General features: G+C 38.1%; 1 protein-coding gene across 2 annotated transcripts in view; it reads right to left on the reverse strand.

Moving 5' to 3' along the window:
* The window catches only part of TBC1D19 (TBC1 domain family member 19), a 154,394-nt gene that overhangs the window by 105,292 nt on the left and 23,690 nt on the right, over positions 1-25,412 (reverse strand). Inside the window, exons 2-3 of one of the 2 annotated variants that reach the window (XM_065877598.1) lie at positions 17,201-17,273; positions 16,175-16,220 (exon numbers count right to left, since the gene is read on the reverse strand). The exons of the other annotated variant lie outside the window; for it this stretch is intronic. Of the exons in view, the coding sequence (XP_065733670.1) occupies positions 16,175-16,220; positions 17,201-17,273 (119 nt within the window). The remainder of the gene's footprint in view (positions 1-16,174; positions 16,221-17,200; positions 17,274-25,412) is intronic. 2 annotated transcript variants of the gene reach the window in all.

A 25,412-nucleotide genomic window follows, 5' to 3' on the forward strand; every position in this document is an offset into this window, starting at 1 on the left:
TATGTATTTGATACAATTTTTCCTTATGCTAAGAATTGAAAAGTATATACATTACTCTTAATAATTAATCAGTTCGCCTGGTTAGAAATTACTTACCTCTGTAGTCCATGATAGAAATGAAATAGATATTTGTTAGCAGTTCTATGTGCTTACACAAGGTATAACAACCTAATAAAACTTTAATTCTTATCCTACTAGCATAGTAGTTGTAAATTAACGATTTAATGACTTGTTAAAAGTTAAAGTGAATTCATAAATTTAGGTAAATTTAAAAATTATTTAGCTCTGTAAGTGCTCACGTGAAAATTTTCACAACTGTTAATTTTAGTATGTAAGTACTATAGCACTTAGAGAAATTTTTTTAAATTCTGAAGTCTAAAAAAGTCCATTAACTTACTAGTATATCAACTTTTCTCATTTCTCCCAATTTCCTTTTCCATAGGATTGAAATGATAGTAAAAATACTATCTTTTGTAATAGCCATGTTTTAGTATTAATATATTACATACTACATTAATTCACAAATTTAATAAAATTTTAATGTCTTGAAAATTATGTTTTCTATGTAACATTACATTTTATATTCAAAATGTATTGTTTTTTATTAAGAAAACAGATTTATTTATTCAACAAATATTTGAGCCATTCTAAGTACTAAGTATATGGTAGGATTAAGACAGTTATCTCCTGTTCTTATGTACCTAATATTCTAGTGAAGAAAGAGTCAATATTTATAAAAACAAACAAATAAATAAATCAATAGAATAAAAAAACAGTAATAAGTGCCATGAGAAAATGAGAGCAGGATAGAGTCAAAAGTGATTTGCAAGGGCAGGGAAGGTGTCTAGAAAAGCTAATATTTGAACCAAGACATGAGTGAAAAGGAGCCAACCATTCAAAGATCTGGGGGAAGAACATTCTAAGTAAAAGGACAGCAAGCACAAGACTCTGAGGTGGGAAAATATGGAATGTTTAAAAATCAAAAAAAGCCAGGATGGTTGAAATGTAATGACTGAGGCACAGAGTGATATAAAATCATAGAGAAGGCAATAGGAGAACACAACAATTTAACATTTACTTAGAGTTTTCAATCTCTTTCACAACATATAGCTCCCATTGAAATTAATCATATAACTTGTACCTACAGCAAAGCAACCACGTTCTAACAATCAAGAACCATACACTGAATTCTCAAGAAATTCCTCATCCAAAGGGGGACATCCAAAGGAGGACACCAGACAGTTTCACTAACTGATTATTTCTGGCTAATTGTTTTTTTCTACTAAAATCTGCATTCCATGTACCTAAACAAATCACCTTTTCCCACTCACAAGTGAAAAAAAATTGATAATCTCTAGATATCTCAGTATTTCTTCTTATATGCAAGATAGTTTAAAAGCTATATATTTTATACCACTCACTACATCATTTGTAAAGAGACGTGATGTGTAATTAAATATAACTCTTAAAAATTCTTCCATTTTAATGGTAATTATTTCTAAACTTAATAAAACTTAGAAATTTAGGATTGAAACTTGAGAGCACTTACTGATGAACTTAAGGGTTATTTAATGCTCAAAGAAATTTATCCATAAAAAAAGGTAAGAAGTGACAACCCCAAATCATTCATATTAAACCAAAATAAAGTTAGATATTTATTCAATTGTAAATATTTAATGAGAACTTACTAAGTTCAAGGTAATAGAGATACAGCAGGGAACAAAACATGTTAAAATCTCTGTCCTTGGGACTTCCCTGGAGGTACAGTGAGGGGACATGGGTTCGATCCCTCGTCAGGGAAGATCTCATTTGCCACATCTCGCAGCCAAAACAATAAATAAAATGAAGTAGAATAGAATACAAAAGAATAAAACAAAATAAAATCAAATCTCTGTCCTCACGTACTTTACATTTAGTAATACAAAGAGATGAGGGTCAGTAGATAGGAACAATGCAGAAACCTCCATATCACTCTTGACTCCTCCCTCTTCCTGTCTCCCTAAATCCCCATAAATGCCACTCATCTTCTCTACCCCACTGACAGTTTTAGGCAACCAACATTTCTCGCCTGCATTCATCTGACAGATTCATAAGCAATCTCCCCTGCTTCCACACTATTTTCAACCTATTTGCCAATTTGCCTGGCGGTTAGTCAGGAGCAGTGTCTTCCTTATTCACCAGTGATTGTATTTCCAGTGTCTAGCATAAGGCCTGGCACATACTAGATATCCAGTACATTGTTGAATAAATAAAATGCAAATGTGGTTATGTCACTACTTTGCTTAAAAATCCTAAAATGGCACCCAAATGCTTTTAGGATCCAGTCTACAAATCCTTGAGTAAGAAGCACATCCTTGCCTACAGATCTAGCATAATTCTTTCCTATGCCCCTTTCCTCTCTACCACCCAACTTTTGTTGCCATACAACTTTTGTTCCTCCAATATATTGCATTCTTTTCCACCTATAAACACCTTTGAACCTGTTGTTCCCTCGTGCCTAAAGCATTTTTCTTCTCTACCCCTTCCCCTGACTAAATCCAGCTCAGCTTTTTGATCTCAGTCTATTATTTCCTGTGATAAGTCATCATGACATCCCCAATGTGAGTTAAGTCCCTGCCCTATGTACTCCTTGTACTTATCCTATTATAGCGCTTACTATATTGTACTATAATTGCCTCTTTAAATTCTCTGTGCCCCACTGGGATGTAAGCTCCATAAAAAGCAAAGACTATCTGCCTAGCTTGTTCACTATCCCAGCACCTAGCTCTGTACATAACACATAACAAGCACATAGTAATATTTAAAACTAAGAGGGCAGGGTGGAGTCAAGATGGCAGTGTGGGAAGACGCCAAGTTAACGTCTCCCCATAATTAGGTTCCCTGCCGGCTGCTGGTGGAGGACCCTAACGCCCAAGGAGATGGGAGGAACCCCCAAGTGAACTGGTAGGACGTGGGGGGACTGAGGGGGGAGGAAAAGTGGAGGCCAGACAGGATCAGCGCCCCTGAGGCTGGGGAGATCAGGAAAGGCACGTGGGAGGGGCCCTCAGGGAGGAGCGGAGGAAGAGCTGAGGGCATTTGCCCCACTGACTTGGGCATGGGGAGACTGCTGAGCTCCCAAGCCGGTCCCCTGCCCTCCAAGGGCCTCCACTCCCCATGGCCGCATTGGTCCTGGGGGCATAGGAAGGAGGCCGAGGGGATAAAAGGAGAGGCAGGCAGGAGGGCCCCTCTGAAACCAGAGGAACAGGAGAGGAGAGGAGGGCGTTTGCCCCACCCACTCGAGCCTAGAAATCCTGCTGGGCTCCCAGGTGAGTTCCCCCGCCCTCTGAGACCAGGGGTGGGGAGTATACCTGGGCCCCTTCTGTTCCGTTGAGCCTATGCCCCACCTCCCACAGCCCAAAGGGCCTTTTCCAGCCCTGTGGGTCCTAAGCATAGGCCCTGCCCACTGCCCAAAACTTGCCCTTGCTTAGGTCCCACCCTCCAGAGCCAAGGCCTTCCCCACCTGCCCCTTTTTTTATCTCTTCCCTCCTCCTCTTTTTTACTATAGTGGTACTGTTGTACCTTCTGGTTGTTGATTCATCTATATTTTTATTTTTATATACTTTCTAATACATCTGTTAGTTTCCTAGTCTAATTTTTTTTTAACTTGGTTATTGTTCTCTCTCTCTCTTTTTTTTTTTTTTTTTGCCACACCACGTGGCTTGTGGGATCTTGGTTCATGAGTCAGGGGTCGGGCCCAAGCTCCTGTGGTGGGTGCTCTGAGTCCAAACCACTGGACTAACAGAAAACCTCAGACCCCAGGGAATATTCATCACAGTGAGGTCTCACTGAGGTCCTCATCTCAGCACCAAACCCAGCTCTACCCAAAAGTGTGCAAACTCCAGTGTTGGAAACCTCAGGCCAAACAACCAGTAAGACAGAAACACAATGCCACTCAAAAAAAAAAGAGATGGCCAAAAAATATGTGACAGATGAAGGAGCAAGGTAAAAACCTATAAGACCAAATAAATGAAGAGGAAATAGGCAATCTACCTGAAAAACAATTCAGAGAAAAAACAGTAAAGATGAATCACACACAAGGTTGTCCACTCTCAACACTATTGTTCAACATAGTTTTGGAAGTTTTAGCCACAGCCATCAGAGAAGAAAAACAAATAAAAGGAAACCAAATTGGAAAAGAAGAAGTAAAGCCGTCACTGTTTGCAAATGACATGATACTATACATAGGGAATGCTAAAGATGCTACCAGAAAACTACTAGAGTTAATCAATGAATTTGGTAAAGTAGCAGGATACAAAATTAATGCACAGAAATCTCTGGCATTCCTATACACTAATGATGAAATATCTGAAAGAGAAATTAAGGAAACACTCCCATTTACCACTGCAACAAAAAGAATAAAACCTAGGAATAAACCTATCTAAGGAGACAAAAGATCTGTATGCAGAAAACTATAAGACACTGAAGAAAGGAATTAAAGATGATACAAACAGAAGGAGAGATATACCATGTTCTTGGATTGCAAGAATCAACATTGTGAAAATGACTACACTACGCAAAGCAATCTACAGATTCAATGCAATCCCTATCAAACCACCAATGGCATTTTTCACAGAACTAGAACAAAAACTTTCATAATTTGTATGGAAACACAAAAGACCCTGAACAGCAAAGGCAATCTTGAGAAAGAAAAACGGAGCTGGAGGAAACAAGCTCCCAGACATCAGACTATACTACAAAGCTATAGTAATCAAGACAGTATGGTACTGGCACAAAACCAGAAATATAGATCAATGGAACAGGATAGAAAGCCCAGAGATAAACCAACGCACATATGGTCACCTTATTTTTGATAAAGGAGGCAAGAATATACAATGGAGAAAAGACAGCCTCTTCAATAAGTGGTGCTGGGAAAACTGGACAGCTACTTGTAAAAGAATGAAATTAGAACACTCCCTAACACCATACACAAAAATAAGCTCAAAATGGATTAAAGACCTAAATGTAAGGCCAGACACTATCAAACTCTTAGAGAAAAAAATAGGCATAACACTCTATGACATAAATCACAGCAAGATCCTTTTTGACCCACTTCAAGAGAAATGGAACTAAAAACAAAAACAAATGAGACCTGGGCTTCCCTGGTGGCGCAGTGGTTGAGAGTCCGCCTGCTGATGCAGGGGACACGGGTTCGTGCCCTGGTCCAGGAAGATCCCACATGCTGCGGAGAGGCTGGGCCCGTGAGCCATGGCCGCTAAGCCTGCGTGTCCGGAGCGTGTGCTCCGCAACGGGAGAGGCCACAACAGTGAGAGGCCCGTGTACCACAAAAAACAAACAAACAAAAAAAAAAACAAATGAGACCTAATGAAACTTAAAAGCTTTTGCACAGCAAAGGAAACCATAAACAAGATGAAAAGACAACCCTCAGAATGGGAGAAAATATTTGCAAATGAAGCAACTGACAAAGAGCTAATCTCCAAATTTACAAGCAGCTCATGCAGCTCAATATCAAAAAAGCAAACAACTCAACCCAAATATGGGCAAGAGACCTAAACAGACATTTCTCCAAAGAAGATATACAGATTGCCAACAAACACATGAAAGACTGCTCAACATCACTAATCATTAAAGAAATGCAAATCAAAACTACAATGAGGTATCACCTCACACCAGTCAGAATGGCCATCATCAAAAAATCTAGAAAGAATAATTGCTGGAAAGGGTGTAGAGAAAAGGGAACTCTCTTGCACTGTTGGTGGGAATGTAAATTGATACAGCCACTATGGAGATCAGTATGGAGGTTCCTTAATAATCTAAAAGTAGAACTACCATAAGACCCAGCAATCCCACTACTGGTCATATACCCTGAGAAAACTATAGTTCGGAAAGAGTCATGTACCACCATGTTCACTGAAGCTCTATTTGCAATATCCAGGACATGGAAGCGGCCTGGGTGTCCACTGACAGATAAATGGATGGAGAGGATGTGGCATATGTATACAATGGACCATTACTCAGCCATAAAAAGAAACGAAATTGAGTTATTTGTAGTGAGGTGGATGGACCTAGAGACCGTCATACGGAGTTGAGTGGGTCGGAAAGAGAAAAAAAAATACCATATGCTTACACATATATATGTAATATAAAAACGAAACAAAAAAATGGTTCTGAAGAACTTAGGGGTAGGACAGGAATAAAGATGCAGACACAGAGAACAGACTTGAGGAGACACAGAGGGGGACACAGAGAATAGACGTGAGGAGACACAGAGGGGGAAGGGTAAGCTGGGATGAAGTGAGAGAGTTGCATGGACTTATATATACTACCAAATGTAAAAGAGATAGCTAGCGGGAAGCAGCTGCATAGCTCAGGGAGATCAGCTCAGTGCTCTGTGACCACCTAGAGGGGTGGGATAGGGTGGGTGGGAGGGAGATGCAAGAGAAAGGAGATATGGAGATATATGTATATGTATAGCCGATTCACTTAGCTATAAAGCAGAAACTAACCACTGTAAAGCAATTATACTCCAATAAAGATGTTAAAAAATTTTTTAAATAAAATTTTAAAAAAATGAATCACAATCTCAGAAATAGAATGGAGGCACGGATTGACAAAATACAAAAAATGTTTAACAAAGATCTAGAAGGACTAAAGCACAAATAGAGATGAACAACACAATAACTAAAATGAAAAATACACTAGAATGAATCAATAACAAAATAACTGAGGCAGAAGAACGAATAAGTAAGCTGGAAGACAAAATGGTGAAAATAACTGCTGAGGAGCAGAATAAAGAAAAAAGAATGAAAAGAATTGAAGATAATCTCAGAGACCTCTGGGACAACACTAAACGCACCAACATTTGAATGTAGGGGTCCCAGAAGAAGAAGAGAAAAAGAAAGGGACTGAGAAAATATTTGAAGAGATTATAGTCAAAAACTTCCCTAACGTGGGAAATGAAATAGTCACCCAAGTCCAGGAAGCACAGAGAGTCCCATTCAGGATAAACCCTAGGAAAAACACACCAAGACACATATTAATGAAACTAACAAAAATTAAATTCAAAGAAAAAATATTAAAAGCAGAAAGGGCAAAACAAAATATAACATACAAAGGTATCGCCATAAGGTTATCAGCTGATTTTTCAGCAGAAACTCTGCAAGACAGAAGGGAGTGACAGGATACACTTAAAGTGATGAAAGAGAAAAACCTAAAACCAAGATTACTCTAGCCAGCAAAGATCGCATTCAGATTGGATGGGGAAGTCAAAAGCTTTTCAGACAAGCAAAAGCTAAGAGAATTCAGCACCATCAAACCAACTTTACAACAAATGCTAAAGAAACTTCTCTAGGTGGGAAACACAAGAGAAGTAAAAACCCACAAAAACAAATCCCCCCCAAAATAACAAACAAACCCAAAACAATTAAGAAAATGGTAATAGGAACATACATATCGATAATAACCTTGAATGTAAATGGATTAAATGCTACAACCAAAAGACACAGACTGACTGAATGGATACGAAAACAAGACCCATATATATGCTGCCTACAAGAGACCCACTTCAGATCTAGGGACACATATAGAGTGAAAGTGAAGGGATGGAAAAAGATATTCCATGAAAATGGAAATCAAAAGAAAGCTGGAGTAGCAATACTCATATCAGATAAAGTAGACTTTAAATTAAAGATTGTTGCAAGAAATAAGGAGGGACACTACGTAATGATCAAAGGATCAATCCAAGAAGAAGATATAACAATTATAAATGTTTATGCACCCAATAAACACTGAGGAGCACCTCAATACATAAGGCAAATGCTAACAACCATGAAAGGAGAAATCAATAGTAACACAATAATAGCAGGGCACTTTAACATCCCACTTACAGTAATGGACAGATCACCCAAACAGAAAATAAATAAGGAAACACAAGCTTTAAATGACACAATAGACCACATAGATTTAATTGATATTTATAGACCATTCCACCCAAAAGTGGCAGAATACATTTTCTTCTCAAGTGCACATGGAACATTCTCCAGGATAGATCACATCTTGGGTCACAAATCAAGCCTTGGAAAATTTAAGGAAATTGAAATCGTATCCAGCATCTTTTCTGACCACAATGCTATGAGATTGGAAATCAATTACAGGAAAAAAATAACTGTAAAAAGCACAAACACATGGAGGCTAAACAGTGCACTACTAAATAACCAAGAGATCACTGAAGAAATCAAAGAAGAAAATTTAAAATATATAGAAACAAGCGACAATAAAAATACGATGACCCAAAACCTATGGGACACAGCAAAAGCAGTTCTATGAGGGAAGTTTATAGCAATTTAATCTCAACTCAAGAAATAAGAAAAATCTCAAGTAAACAATCTAACTCTACACTTAAAACAACTAGAGAAAGAAGAACAAAGAAAACCCAAAGTCAGTAGAAGGAAAGAAATCATAAAGATCAGAGAAGAAATAAATGAAATAGAAACGAAGAAAACAATAGGAAAGATCAATAACACTAAAAGCTTGTTCTTTGAGAAGATAAAAATTGATAAACCCTTAGCCAGACTCATCAAGAATAAAAGGGAGAGGATGCAAATCAATAAAATTAGAAAGGAAAAAGGAGAAATCACAACTGACACAGCAGAAACACAAAGGATTGTAAGAGGCTACTACAAACAACTATATGCCAAAATCATGCACAACCACGAGGAAATGGACAGATTCTTGGAAAGGTACAATTTTCCATAACTGAACCAGGAAGAATTAGAAAATATATACATACCTATCACAAGTAATGAAATTGAAACTGTAATTAAAAATCTTCCAACAAACAAAAGTCCAGGACCAGAAGGCTTCACAGACGAATTCTATCAAACATTTAGAGAAGAGCTAACACTGATCCTTCTCAAAATCTTCCCCAAAATTGCAGAGGAAGGAACACTCCCAAGCTTATTTTACGAGGCCACCATCACCCTGATATCAAAACCAGAGAAAGACATCACAAAACAAGAAAATTACAGGCCAATATCACTGATGAACATGGACGCAAAAATCCGCAACAAAATATTAGCAAACAGAATCCAACAACACTTTAAACAGTTCATACACCATGATCAAGTGGGATTTATCCCAGGGATGCAAGGATTCTTCAGTATATGCAAATCAATCAATGTGATACACCACATTAACAAATTTAGGAATAAAAACCATATGATCATCTCAATAGATGAAGAAAAAGCTTTTGACAAAATTCAACACCCATTTGATAAAAACTCTCCAGAAAATGGGCAGTGAGGGAACCTACCTCAACATAGTAAAGGCCATATATGACAAACCCACAGCCAACATCGTTCTCAATGGTGAAAAACTGAAGCCATTTCTACTAAGATCAGGAACAAGACAAGGATGTCCACTCTCGCCACTCTTATTCAACATAGTTTTGGATTTCCTGGCCATGGCAACCAGAGAAAAAAAAGAAATAAAAGGAATACAAATTGGAAAAGAAGTAAAACTGTCACTCTTTGCAGGTGACATGATACGATACAGAGAAAATCCTAAGGATGCCACCACAAAACTACTAGAACTAACCAATGAATTCGGTAAGGCTGCAGGATACAAAATTAATGCACAGAAATCTCTTGCATTACTATACACCGACGATGAAAAATCAGAACAAGAAATTAAGGAAACAATCCCATTTACCATCACAGCACAAAGAATAAAATACCTAGGAATAAACCTACCTAAGGAGGCAAAAGACCTGTACTCAGAAAACTATAAAACACTGATGAAAGAAATCAAAGATGACATAAACAGATGGAGAAATATACTATGCTCTTGGATTGGAAGAATCAATATTCTGAAAATGACTATACTACCCAAAGCAATCTACAGGTTCAGTGCAATCCCTATCAAACTACCAATGGCATTCTTCACAGAATTAGAACAAAAAATTTTACAATTCATATGGAAACACAAAAGACCCCGAAGAGCCAAAGCAATCTTGAGAAAGAAAAACAGAGTTGGAGGAATCAGGCTCCCTGACTTTAAACAATACCACAAAGCTACAGTAGTCAAGACAGTATGGTACTGGAACAAAAACAGAAATATAGATCAATGGTCCAGGATAGAATGCCCAGAGATAAACCCACGCACATATGGTCACCTAATTTACGAGAAAGAGGCAAGAACATACAATGGAGAAAAGACAGCCACTTCAATAAGTGGTGCTGGGAAAACTGGACAGCTACACGTAAAGAATGATATTAGAACACTACATAACACCATACACAAAAATAAACTCATAATGGATTAAAGACCTAAATTTAAGACCAGACACTATAAAACTCTTAGAGGAAAACATAGGAAAAACACACTTTGACATAAACCACAACAAGATCTTTTTTGACCCACCTCCTAGAGTAACAGAAATAAAAACAGAAATAAACAAATGGGACTTAATTGAACTTAAAATCTTTTGCACAACAAAGGAAACCATAAGTAAGACAAAAAGACAACCCTCAGAATGGGAGAAAATAGTTGCAAATGAAACAACAGACCAAGGATTAATCTACAAAATATACAAACAGCTCATGGAGCTCAATGTCAAAAAAACAAAGATTCCAATTAAAAGATGGACGGAAGACCTAACTAGACTCACCAAGGAAGACATACAGATGGCCAAGAGGCACATGAAAAGATGCTCAACATCATTAATTATTAGAGAAATGCAAATTAAAAGCACAATGAGGTATCACCTCATAATGTCAGAATGGCCATCATCAAAATATCTAGAAACAATAAATGCTGGAAGGGTTGTGGTGAAAAGGGAACCCTCTTGCACTGTTGGTGGGAATGTAAATTGTTACAACCACTATGGAAAACAGTATGGAGGTTCCTTAAAAAACCTAAAACAGAACTACCATATGACCCAGCAATCCCACTATTGGGCATATACCCTGAGAAAACCATAGTTTGGAAAGAGTCATGTACCACAGTGTTCACTGCAGCTCTATTTGCAATATCCAGGACGTGGAAGCAGCCTTTGTGTCCATCGACAGATGAATGGATGGAGAGGATGTGGCACATGTATACAATGGACCATTACTCAGCCATAAAAAGAAACGAAATTGAGTTATTTGTAGTGAGGTGGATGGACCTAGAGACCGTCATACAGAGTGAAGTAAGTCAGAAAGAGAAAAACAAATACCATGTGCTAACACATATGTATGGAATCTAAAAAAAAAAAAAAATGGTACTGATGAACCCAGTTGCAGGGCAGGAATAAAGAGGTAGACATAGAAAATGGACTTGAGGACACGGGGTGGGAGGGAGAAGCTGTGGTGAAATGAGAGTAGCATCGACATATATACACTACCTAATGTAAAATAGTTAGCTAGTGGGAAACAGCAGCGTAGCACAGGGAGATCAGCTCGGTGCTTTGCGATGACCTAGAGGGGTGGGATAGGGAGGGTGGGAGGGAGGCTCAAGAGGGAGAGGATATGGGGACATGTGTATGCATATGGCTGATTCACTTTGGTGTACAACAGAAACTAACACAGTATTGTGAAGCAATTATACTCCAATAAAGATAAAAAACAAACAAACAAACAACTAAGAGGGCAAAGAAGAGCTATGATTAGGACACTTTGGAGGTGTCCAGGTCTACCACCTGAGGACTCTTCCAGAGAACACCGTGAATGTCTATACTTACCCAATCTTGTGGTCTAGTGTAAGGTACTCATTATCTAAAATCTTTCCATTTTGGGCCCACTGTAGTTCAGCATTTATACCTCTCCAAGGTATGGTAGACACTTGCATATATCTACTATAGCAGTAGACTACAGTACATGTTTTTTATAATATATACATATATAGGAGGTTTAAAAAGGTTTATATATTTCTTTAATTTATATTCCTTAAGGGAAAACAATAGGTCTTCTAATTCTTTATAAACTGCTCTACACAAAATACAGTAAAGAATAGGACACAAAGAAATCGGTACATTTTCTAAATCTTTACAGTAGTTTAGGATTAACAGTTATACTAATTGTCCTCAATTCAACAAATATTTATTTTGCGCCAGCATTGGTGGTTGGCTCAGTAACTACTTGCTGACTCAACGTCATTTATTTGATGCTATAGGAGATACTCAAAGAAATGTAAGACATAATTCTTGTTTCAGAACACTTGTAATCTAGGTAAGAAACAAGATGTAAATACAGTAAGTCCCCTACATACGAACGAGTTCCATTCTGAGAGTGCGTTCGTAAGTCCAATTTGTTCGTAAGAACAACAAAGTTAGCCTAGCTACCCAACTAATACAATCAGCTATATAGTTCCAAACTGTAATAGGTTTATAATACTTTTCATACAAATAATACATAAAAAACAAGCACAAAAAGTAAAGAAAACATTTTAAATCTTAACAGTATAGCACCTTGAAAAGTACAGTAGTAGTACAGGACAACAGCTGGCATACAGGGCTGGCATCGAGTGAAACAGGCAAGAAGAGTTACTGACTGGAGGAGGGAGAGGAGATGGGAGATGGTAGAGCTGAAGGATCGTCAGCAATAGGAGACGGAGGGCAAGCTGCAATTTCACTCACACCTGACACTGACGGCACAGGTTCTGGTTCCTTGCTGGATTCAGTTCTATCTACTCTCTTGAAAAACCGATCCAGTGATGTCTGGATAGTAGCTCTTTTTTTCTCATTGAAGATGACACGGTAGCACTGGATTGCATTCTGAATGGCTGCTGCAACCTTCGTCTACCATTCTACGTTTGGGTCCTGTGCCTCACAAACTAACAGTGCCTCCTCAGATAAAGAAAATCCTCTTGCCATTTCCTATGTCATGAATCTCTTCGGCTTTTCAGTTATCTCTTCTTCCTCTTGTCTCTCTTCGTCCTTTCCCTGGGCCTCCAATTCCATCAGGTCTTCATTAGAAAGCTCCTCTTGTTGCACAGCAAGGAGTTCAATGAAGTTGTCCTTTTGCAGATCTAGCTTGAAATAAAGATACTGTACTACTGTACTCTATACAGTACTGTACAGTAAAGTACACAAAAGCACAACCACTTGTACAGGATGCATGCATGTGACAATGTATGCCAGACACGTGAACTAATTTACGTAATTGGACATGCAAAGGCACGTTCACATCTTTGAAAGTTCTCAGCCTGAAGGTTCATATGTAGGGGATTTACTGTATATGTGAAATGTAGTAAAATGTATGGCTTTAGAATCAGACAGCTAGAGGTGAAACCCTAGCACTGCCATTTACAAGCTATATGACCTTCAGCAAGTTACTTAAGTGGTCTAAGACTCATTTTTCTCTTCTGTAAAATGATGATAATTATAAATTCTACTTCATAGGGTGGTTATAAAGACTACCTAATACAAGGTAATACCTAAAAGTGCTTACCACAGTGCTGGACATAAAATAAGCATTCAATCAATGTAAATTATCATCAACATAATATTAAGTAGTTATTAACACAAAAATAGTTAAACAAAGTAGGCAGTTTTGAAGTGGGAAGAACTAACCTGGGCTAGAGTTACAAGTTTCATGTAATAACAGAATACAGAAAATTTTCTGCTATATTTGTTAAATAAAAATCTGACTAGGGCTTCTTCCCTGGTGGCGCAGTGGTTGAGAGTCCGCCTGCCGATTCAGGGGACACGGGTTCGTGCCCCGGTCCGGGAAGATCCCACATGCCGCGGAGCAGCTGGGCCCGTGAGCCATGGCCGCTGAGCCTGCGCATCCAGAGCCTGTGCTCCGCAACGGGAGAGGCCGCAGCAGTGAGAGGCCCGCATACCGCAAAAAAAAAAAAAAACAAAAAAAAAACTGACTAAAATATTTGGAATGTTTACTAAAATAAGTAAAATGACATGAGCAAATTCCATGTATGATCTGTAGAGCTCACATGTCCATACTTCTATTAGTAATGAGAGTATGGATTTTTTTTTCAGTTCCAATTACTTAACAATAAATATTTCTACTTCACTTTTGCTTTCTTTACTTATCCATCGTGGTTTTTGCCAATGAAAAATGCAACAGAATATGCTAAGTCCACTTTATTCTTCTGACTTATGTTAGGAAACACTTCTTCCCACTCCAGATGTGCCCTTCCACATGAAAAGAGCTCCCTCACCGTAACATTCTTGGCCTCTCTCTCCAGGGCTTTACTCATTACACCACAGAAGAGGTTTAATGCCTTCTTCAACTTTTAAATTTTGGAAGACTAAGCTGAACACACTCACCAACGCTATTTAACTAGAAGGTTAAGTCTATTTAAGCCTAGAGTTCAGTTAAACAGCTTATTTTGCTCTTGCACTAAGCTATGTCCTCCTACCCAGTCTTTACCACAAATAAAAGTATAATTTTGATCCCCCATTTGCCTTTATATTTTATTTTATTTTCTCAATTTGTTCAGAACCCAAGTGAGGAAAAAGGTAGTATTATTGGGCTCCTTCAAATATCTCAACAAGTTATTCAAAATAAAATATTTATTTAACGTCTATTATATAGGATATCAAAGATATGACAATGAATGAAATACTGTCCCTGCCAGCAAGTAAAAAGGCACTCTGTTTCATAGAACAATTTTCAGGAATGCATTATGCTGCAAAAATAGCAATCATCAGTAATATCTCCTCAGATGAAAATCTAATATTTGGAATTATACACAGCAGATGCTTTTATTCTGCCCATATCAGAGACAAAGACACTGAAGTTACAAGCTTTAACAGGCAGAGAGATAAATCACCATGTCCATATTAGTCTAATCAACCCATGGTATTTCTACTACATTTGGGGAATTTTGAAACCTTATTTGTCATGATAAATGTCTTTTCCTTTGGTGACTAGAACAAAAGGCATGATCACAATCAACCTTAGTTAACAGATAGCATTTTATATGTGATGTTATTTAAGAGGTCAAAAACCAACTCAGAAGATAGCAATAACCAAAGAAGCAAATACTAATTTTAAAAATGTGTGTCAGGCTTCCCTGGTGGCCCAGTGGTTGAGAATCTGCCTGCCAATGCAGGGGACACGGGTTCAAGCCCTGGTCCAGGAAGATCCCACATGCCGTGGAGCAACTAAGCCCGTGCACCACAGCTACTGAGCCTGCGCCCTAGAGCCCGTGAACCACAACTACTGAGCCCATGTGCTGCAACTACTGAAGCCCGCGCACCTAGAGCCCGTGCTCTGCGACAAGAGAAGCCACCGCAATGAGAAGTCCGCGCACCACAACGAAGAGTAGCCCCCCCGATCACCACAACTAGAGAAAGCCCACGTGCAGCAACGAAGACCTAACGCAGCCAAAAATAAAATAATAAATAAATTTAAAAAACAAAAACGTGTGTCTAAGCACAAATCCACAAGCATTCATCTGAGTCTCTTTGTTTTACAGACAATTCTGATAAATTGGGTTATCTCATTTCCCAGTTAACAGCAGATTAGAAGGAGCAAATTGGAAATGGGAGTGTGAGAAACTAGAGAATGCTAGAGACACATTGATAGCAGGAAAAAAAAAGAAAAAAAGACTTAAGAACTCTGTTAGATTATAAACTCCATGAAGGCAGAAATTGTGTTCATTGTTCTATGCTATATTCCCAGTGCCTGGCATAGTGCTAGAAATAAATAACAGATGAATAATGGAACATTAAATAAACTACAAAAGCTAACATTTGGGATCTATATTTTTTGTAATGACAAATAGTTCTGTACACTTCAGCAGACTCTGAGAACAAATCCAGATAAATAAAAACATTAATGTTCTTAATAATGACACCAATTTTTTTAAAAAAGAGTTAATTGTGTTTAAAATGATCAGTTTACAAAGACAGAAGGATAATATCCAAAATGGCAACAATAAAAAGAACATTGGTAAGCTTAAATTATCCAACATATTAACTTATGAGAAATATCGTATTTCCTAATTACACTGGATAAATGAATTAGTATAAAAATGTTGGCAATAAAAAAACCCCACCTATTAATTCTCAGGCAAGACTGTAATTTTTAATAGTATTAACTTACTTGAAATGCCATTTAAATACTAATGAGAAATAATAACACTGAGTACACATAGCAATACTATATTCGTTACTTACAAAGCAAATACAGCTAAACATAAGAGTATCTCAAAATAGGTAGGAAAAACTCACACACTCAGTTCACTATACACAGCATTCTGAAGTTTCTTCTCCCAACCTATTAAAAAAAAAGGAGTAAAACATACAAACATATTAGTTTTAAAAATAAACATACATTATAATTAAATTTATCTCACAAAAACTTTAACATTACATTCATTTGTGAAAGAACTTTATCAACTTCCAGTTGCTGTGTAAAGTGTTATACTAAGGAATTATTTCTTATATATTTACCAATATCCCTTGGCTAACACTAAGTAGCAAAGTCATCAACATGATTTATTATTATAAAACTATGGCACCATTTTCTTAAGATGAGAAGAATATTTCCTTCTTCCACTGTTAAGGTACTCAATGAATGCCAAAATCTTGGGCTATCGCACTACCAGAGCTATGAGAAATGTGCCAAGGGAAGGGCAAGAAACAGCCAGGCACTTGACAAAGATTACAAGTAATTCGTGACAATTAACTAGTCATTAAACTCCTAAACAAGAGAAGTAGATTATTATGAGGCACCATCAGTCAGATCAGTTCGCTTGGCTGCTAACTACCTGAACTTATACGGGCAAGTAAACCACTTAATATCTCAGTTCCCATGTGCAAGGGCTGCTAAACAGCTTGCTCTAAAAAAGTTGGGATTTTCTTCTGTTTTCTCTGAAAGGGTAGAAAAGAGGAGAGAAAAGAAACATAGGAGAGAAAAGAAGCAGAGAAGGAAAAAAGCCACAAATGAAAGGTAAAAGTCAAGTTACTTAACTATGGAGATTCTTAATACATTCAGGATGTATTTTGACCAGGAAAGTAAACAGTATTTAAAACTGATTAATGTAAAGCAGTCATTCCCACAGTGTTCCTGAATTTTTGCAGCATTTCTGCAGAAATATCTGAAAGTTCTAATTCTCCCCAAATAGAAATGTATCCCGCGACTGTTACACAAATTTGGATGAGTAATTGGCTGTGGATACAGTGTTCCCTCAAAATAAAGTATTTCCTTATTTTGCCTTAAAGAATCAGAGAAGGAAAAAAAAGCAACTTACAAACCTGATATTTTAAAGAATTCCTTAATATCTTCTTTTAGTGATTCAAGTTTAATCTCAGGTCTCTGAAGACTGGCCTAATTTTAGAAAGAAGAAGAAAGGAAAAGAGAGGTCAAAAGTAAGTCATTTGGGATGATATTTAATGCTAATGAAAGTTTTAAAAAGGAATGTTCAAATGTGCACACTATTTAAAAAATCCCCTTTGAGGTCAGAGCATCTGAGTATCTGGAATAGCTCATAAGAGAGAAGACTTTTTCACCCACTCTTGAAATAGAGGACCTGTGATAATATACTATAGTCTGCTTAAAATATTAAATCTTGCAGCTTATGAATAGTTAACATCTTCACCTAAGCATTTTATTTTTATGAACATTTAACATCTATTTTTCTAATAGGAAAAATACTCAGATTTTACAAATTCATTCTCTTAATATTATACTTAGCATATATAGCACCTACATTCACCTAATAACCAAAAACTCTGTTGCATCCATATAACTGGAGCTTTGAACAGTGTCATCTTTGGATCGCTGCTCTGTAAACCTGCATTTGTTGTACATATTTATGGAAAATACATAAAACTACTCACTCACAAATGCTTATTAGTGTCTCTTTCATCTTCAATTGCATGATTTCTATTCTACTGGTTTTTCACACTGTAATTTTTACCAAAAATACTAATTTCTCCAACTTATAATGGCTTCAGTTACCTTCGAAGTGTTCATCTTTCATCACCTAGCTCTCTCTATCAAATTCTAGAAGCATATTTTTTAAAAAGGTTTTTCTATTAGGGTATCTCATAAGCATTTTAAATCTAAGAAATCAAAAACTGATCTTATCTTCCACTTACTACCTTTCTCCTCTTCTATTTTTAATCCTCATCCATGAAATTACCATTCACCAAAACTTCCAACTCAGAAACTTTAGTTATTCTCAATTCTACTCTAATTCTTCTACGATTCAACCCCTTTCTGGGAAGATGGCATTGGTGGCAGTGCAATTTTTTTTTTTAATCTTCCTGATCTCCACATAAAAACAGACGAAGCAACTAGAGAGCAAAACCAAAATTCCATGGAAAACATTTACAACCAAACTTGGTGATAAGATATTCCTCACAAACCTAAAATATAAGCAGTTGTGGACAAACCAACAGCCACATAACCTGTATGGTATTAGCATCTACACAGGAAAAAGCAGAGGGGTATCTGATAGATATGAAAAGAGGAGAACTCCAAAATAGCCAGCAAGTGTTCACTGGGACATATGATGAGCTAATTTTAGAACAGGAGCTGACAATGGGAGGGGTTTTGTCTAATCCAATATAGCAGATGAGGTCTGAAGACACTGGCGCAGCCGAGCACCCACGAATTCTTGAAACTGGCCAGCCAGGGCTCCCTTTCTCACTTTCTGAGGAGAAAAACTTGATAGAGTAATAAACATTGAGGATGACAGGGAACCAACTTATTACCTTGAAAACTGATTAATAAATGAAAAGGCATTTATCTAGCCTGCCTTTCCTACAGGAACTGTACCACTTGGTAACAAAATAATAGATAAGGGGAAATGTCTCTTTATAAAAATATTCCAGCTAATAGATAAAACAGATATGATATAATTAGAATATCACCGTTTTAAAATCCCTAATCAATTCTAGGCATTGAGCAGAAACAGCTATTAACTTTGCAAAAAGACAACCACCACTTTGCAAAAAGACAACCACCACTTTCATGTGCTTCTCAATGAAAGAAGACTCCAGTGCCAATAGTCGTGGTCACTGAGATGGCACCTGAGCCTGATCAAAGACTCTGGGTCCAACTGTCAACTTCTACGTCATACAAGCTGCACCATGAGTGTGTAATCAGAAAAATCCAGGTTGTGAGAAATCCTAAAGGTCAAATGGCCCAGTTCTTCAGCTGATCAATTGTAAGGGGGAAAAAAAAGGAAGGAGAGAAAACCTGTAGATTTTAATAGACTTAGAAGGTATATCAAAGAATCTTTTTTTAGTTGGCAAGACTCAGAGCATCCAGGGATATACATTTGGTTAATGAAACTATCAAGAAATGCAGGAAAGTGATTACCATAAAAATCAGGTCCTCTGGGATGGAGGGACTTGTGATTGGGGTGTGACAAATGGAGAGGTTTCTGGTGTGGCTGGCAACATTTCACTTTTTTAGCAGGGTGGTTGTTTAAGGTCTTTCATCTTATAATAATTCATTACATTATATATTTGTTTTGTGTAGCTTCTGTTTGTGTTTTACTTTACAACAAACAGGGCAAAAAAAGGAAAAAGAAAAATACATTCCCCCAATCTATTCCTTCTCTCCATTCTAAAGTCCCACTTTAGGGCTTCCCTGGTGGCGCAGTGGTTGAGAGTCCGCCTGCCGATGCAGGGGACACGGGTTCATGCCCCAGTCCGGGAAGATCCCGCATGCCGCGGAGTGGCTGGGCCCGTAAGCCATGGCCGCTGAGCCTGCACGTCCGGAGCCTGTGCTCCGCAACGGGAGAGGCCACAACGGTGAGAGGCCCGCATACCGCAAAAAAATAAAATTAAATTAAAAAGTCCCCGGTGAGAGGCCTGCGTACCACAAAAAAAATAAAGTCCCACTTTATTAAGGCAACCTGATTTTTCTGTTTATAGGTCAAGGAGGAAGAAACATGGCCAGCTTCCCATCTGGTATGTGTACTTTCTTCTTTTTTTTAATTGGAGTATAGTTGATTTACAATGTTGTGTTAGTTTCAGGTGTACAGCAAAGTGAATCAGTTATATATATACATATCTCCACTCTTTTTTAGATTCTTTTCCCACATAGGCCATTACAGAGTATTGAGTAGAGTTCCCTGTGCTATACAGTACGTCCTTATTAGTTATCTATTTTATATATAGTAGTGCTGCCACCTTATTTAAATTGCAACTACTCCCCACCTGGCATTTTCACACCACCTTACTCTACTTTCTCTTCTTTCTTAGCATTTATGCCTCTTAGTACACTGTATGATTTATTTACTATGTTTATTGGTATACTATCTCCCTACACTAGAAGTGGTAAGCTCAACCTGGGCAGATATCTTTTTTTGTTGTTCTCCTTTGTATCCTAAGTGCCTAGAATAGTTATTTTCACATAGTAGATGCTCAATAAATGTTTATTGAATAAATGAACCAATTTCTTCCTTTTCCAATCCATATTCCAGCATTTTCTTCCTAAAACGTAAGTCTTTCTCGGATGTGGATCTCCACAGCATATATAAGAAATCTAAACTTTTCAACAGCACACACTGGAGGAGATGTAGACCAACTTATCTCTCCAAATTCATCAGCTGCTGCTCCACCAAGCCAACAACATCCTCTCTTTTTTCACACCTCCTCCCTGACGCCCTACACTCTACCCACAGTGAGCTATAATCACTGATACCCCAAATGTCAAATACTTTAGGGTTCCAGGCTTTTGTTCATATTGTTTCCTCAGATATAAGAGCTCCCTCAACACCTTGGCAAATACCTACTAGCTTCCACTTCCAGACATCCCTCAAATATCACCTCCTTTCCCAACTACCCCACCTGCTACCTGCAAAGATAGTACATGCTATTCCTCTGTGACAGCACTTACCCAATTACACTGTAATTTTCAGCTCACCTATTTCTCTTTTTAACTCTTAAATTCAAAGGCAAGACCATGTCTTCATTTCTGCATCCCAAGTGTTACTTGTCATTAACTGTTGCTTGACAAAATTATATTGACCAAACCATGTTCTATCCTTTTCAACTAATTTCCCCTCAAATAAACAAGGAACTTCATAAAACTTATGTTTAACTGAAGAGACTGGTTTCCAGTCTGTAATTCCTAGGATTTTAAAAGCTGCAAAACCCTTCTTATTATTCAAGAGTATCAGGGCAAAAGGAAATAGGTTTTCTTTTTACTAAGTCTGTATTTGGAAACGACCCAGAAGTAGCAAAATTTAAAGAATTTCAAGAGAAAAAAAATGATTATTCCTCCTAAGCATTTTCAATACTTCAAGTTGCTAGATATCCTAGATATACATTTTTTTAATATAAATTTATTTATTTATTTATTGGCTGCGTTGGGTCTTCATTGCTGCGCGCGGGCTTTCTCTAGTTGTGGCGAGCAGGGGCTACTCTTCGTTGCGGTGCGCGGGCTTCTCATAGCAGTGGCTTCTCTTGTTGCAGAACACAGGCTGAAGGCGCACGGGCTTCAGTAGCTGCAGCAGGCGGGCTCAGTAGTTGTGGCGCACGGGCTCCAGAGCGCAGGCTCAATAGTTGTGGCGCACGGGCTTAGTTGCTCCGCAGCATGTGGGATCTTCCCAGACCAGGGCTCAAACCCGTGTCCCCTGCATTGGCAGGCGGATCCTTAACCACTGTGCCACCAGGGAAGTCCTCCTAGATATACTTTTTGATATCAAAGGCAAATCAAAATTCATTAATCATCTAAGCTAATTGTAAGAATCTTGAGAAATTTGAGACTCAGAAGCAGGACAGTGACAGGAGGACAACGTGATAAGGCACAGCAATTCTCAAACATGTTTTAGCAGCATAATCCTTTCTTTCAAATGAAATCTGAACCCTATCGGAACCCAATTATATAAAACACGTTGAAAGTGATATTACTAGACAATGAAAACAATGAGTCTTTTCTCATTGACTAAGGTATGATTAACATTAAAAAGGCACAGCTTTATTCTGCTATGGTCTCAATACCTAATTTATTTTTGTATTTTGTTTTATTTGCTCAATAAAAAAAAAAGATCCTGATTCACAGAGATAGGTGTTTACATTGTTAACAGCCCTCCTGGCAATCTCAGCACACTCCCAAACAAACTGCTGCAGGAAATCAAAAGAGAAGTATGCAGCTGGAATTTTTTATTTTGAAGACAAATCACTAAAAGTATTTATCACAAATACAAAAATCAGAAAAGGCCTTCTGATACTTAGAACTGCTGAAACTATGCATCCCATAGTATTACTACCATGTGACGTGTTCTCACGTCAGATGTTGTCCCATATCTCAGCAGTGCACCTGGATGGGGGCTCGTGTTGAGCAGATGCACCTTCACTCGGCCTGGCCCATGCCTGTCACTGTATACCCCCTGCAGTACTACCTCACTTGTACAACGTACCATGAGTGGACATGTGCAAGCCCAAATATTTGGAAAGACCAGTGCAGATTTACATCCTTCCTCACGAATGACACATTTCTAAGTGTCCAAATAAACATATGAAGAGATGAAATAAACAGGGTTTTGGTTTTTCTTCCTCTAAGATCTATGCAGAAACAAGTTAATGTGAAATCACAATAGTGGATTATGGAGTATTTGATATAACAATGCATTTGAAAGAGTGTTGTTTCTTAATATAATGATTAAATTAAGTATTTCTAAGTGAACAGAATGTTTTCAGAATCCTTGGATATAACAAAGCATAGTTCTAAAACCACTTGGGGGGCTTCCCTGGTGGTGCATATCGAGTTTCGTTCTACTTCCACCAGAACAGGCTTAATCCAAAGCATTGCTCACTGGCAATCTTAAATTTCTAAACTTGGTGAGTAAAGGAAACTGGAGAAGCAAAGTGGCTGAAGTCGTGGTGGGGTCAAAAAAGCCAGGAGGTAAACTGAGGCTAAATACTCATGAAGCACAAACCAAGGCAGAGGAAGGTTTACAAAAAGGGTTCCAAAAACCCTCTGATTCTCTCTAAAGATGTCCTATCCTCTCCACTTCCCATGATGCCACTGTGCCAATCCTGGTCTTCATCTTTCTGTGCCTGAAGAATCACAGAATTTCAGGGTTAGAAGGGACTATAGAGTTCTTCTAGGTCGACTAACCATTTAATGACTGACTCTCTTCTCCAAGGGATTTTCTAGCTTAGAAACTCTCACTTAGAAACTCTAAGCTAGCTTTCCCCACCTTTAGTCAATTCCATCTTTGAACTATTCTGTTAGAAAATCCTTTATTATGAACTAAAATTGATTCCTCTTAGCATCTGCCACCACCATGTGTGCCCCCCGACCCACCCCAAGGTCACAGAAAATATGCTGTATCACTTTTCTGTGAGAGAGCTTCAAATATTCGAATTTAACTACTGTGTCTTCCCTGAAAGCTTCTCAAGGTCACATACATTTCTAGGTTCTCCAAGATCTCTTCATATTACAGATTCTCCTTACCGCCCTGGCCATCCTTGTCTGAGCAAAGTCCAGTCCAACTTTTTCTCTATTGTAGTAACTTCCTAACCTACCACTCTACTTCACTCATTCCACTAAACCACTGATTCTCAAACTTTTAAGTCTCAAGACCCTCACTCTTAAAAATTACTGAGGATCTGGGAGGACCTTCAAGATGGCAGAGCAGTAAGACGTGGAGATTACCTTCCTCCCCACAAATATATCAAAAATACATCTACATGGGGAAGAACTCCTAGAGAACACCTAACGCTGGCAGAAGAACTCAGACTTCCCAAAAGGCAAGAAACTCCCCACGTACCTGGCCGTGTGGCTTGGTGCTCAGGTGCTGAGCCTCTGAGGTGGGAGAGACAAGTTCAGGACACTGGACCACCAGAGACCTCCCGGCCCCACATAATATCAATCGACAAGAGCTCTTCCAGAGATCTCTGTCTCAACGCTAAGACCCAGCTCCACTCAACGGCCACCAAGCTCCAGTGCTGGACCCCCCATGCTAAACAACTAGCAAGACAGGAACACAACCAGCCCACAAGCAGAGAGGCTGCCTAAAATCATACTAAGTTCACAGATACCTCAAAACACATCACCAGATGCATTCCTGCCCACCAGAAAGACAAGATACAGCCTCATCCACCAGAACACAAGGACCAGTCCCCTCCACCAGGAAGCCTACACAACCCACTGAAGCAAACTTACCCACTGGGGGCAGACACAAAAAACAACAGGAACTATGAACCTGCAGTCTTCAAAAAGGAGACCCCAAACACAGTAAGTTAAGCAAAATGAGAAGACAGAGAAATACACAGCAGATGAAGGAGCAAGGTAAAAACCCACCAGACCAAACAAATGAAGAGGAAATAGGCAGTATACCTGAAAAAGATTCAGAGTAATGATAATAAAGATGATCCAAAATCTGGGAAATAGAATGGAGAAAATACAAGAAACATTTAACAAGGACCTAGAAGAACTAAAGAGCAAACAAACAATGATGAACAACACAATAAATGAAATTTAAAAGTCTCTAGAAGAAATCAATAGCAGAATAACTGACGCAGAAGGACGGATAAGTGACCTGGAAGATAAAATAGTGGAAATAACTACCACAGAGCACAATAAAGAAAGAAAAGAATTGAAGACAGTCTCAGGGACCTCTGGGACAACATTAAATGCACCAACATTCGAATTATAGGGCTCCCAGAAGAAGAAAAGAAAAAGAAAGGGACTGAGAAAATATTTGAAGAGATTATAGCTGAAAACTTCCCTAATATGGGAAAGGAAATAGTCAGTCAAGTCCAGGAAGCACAGAGAGTCCCATACATGATAAACCCAAGGAGAAACACGCCAAGACACATATTAATCAAACTATCAAACTTAAATACAAAGAAAAAATATTAAAAGCAGCAAGGGAAAAGCAACAAATAGCATACAAGGGAATCCCCATAAGGTTAACAGTTAATCTTTCAGCAGAAACTCAGCAAGCCAAAAGGGAGTGGCAGGACATATTTAAAGTGATGAAAGGGAAAAAACTACAACCAAGATTACTCTACCCAGCAAGGATCTCATTCAGATTTGATGGAGAATTAAAACCTTTACAGACAAGCAAAAGCTAAAATAATTCAGCACCACCAAACCAGCTTTACAATAAATGCTAAAGGAACTTCTCTAGGCAGGAAACACAAGAGAAGGAAAACAATAACAAACCCAAAACAATTAAGAAAACAGTAACAGGAACATACATATTAATAATTACTTTAAATGTAAATGGATTAAATGCTCCAACCAAAAGACACAGACTGGCTGAATGGATACAAAAGCAAGACCCATATATATGCTGTCTACAAGAGACCCACTTCAGACCTAGGGACACATACAGACTGAAAGTGAGGGGATGGAAAAAGATATTCCACACAAAAGGAAATCAAAAGAAAGTTAGAGTAGCAATTCTCATATCAGACAAAATAGACTTTAAAATAAAGACTATGACAAGAGACCAAGGACACTACATAATGATCAAGGGATCAATCCAAGAAG

This window comes from Phocoena phocoena, chromosome 5 (assembly GCF_963924675.1).
Source record: "Phocoena phocoena chromosome 5, mPhoPho1.1, whole genome shotgun sequence".
NCBI classification, from domain to species: Eukaryota; Metazoa; Chordata; class Mammalia; order Artiodactyla; family Phocoenidae; genus Phocoena; species Phocoena phocoena.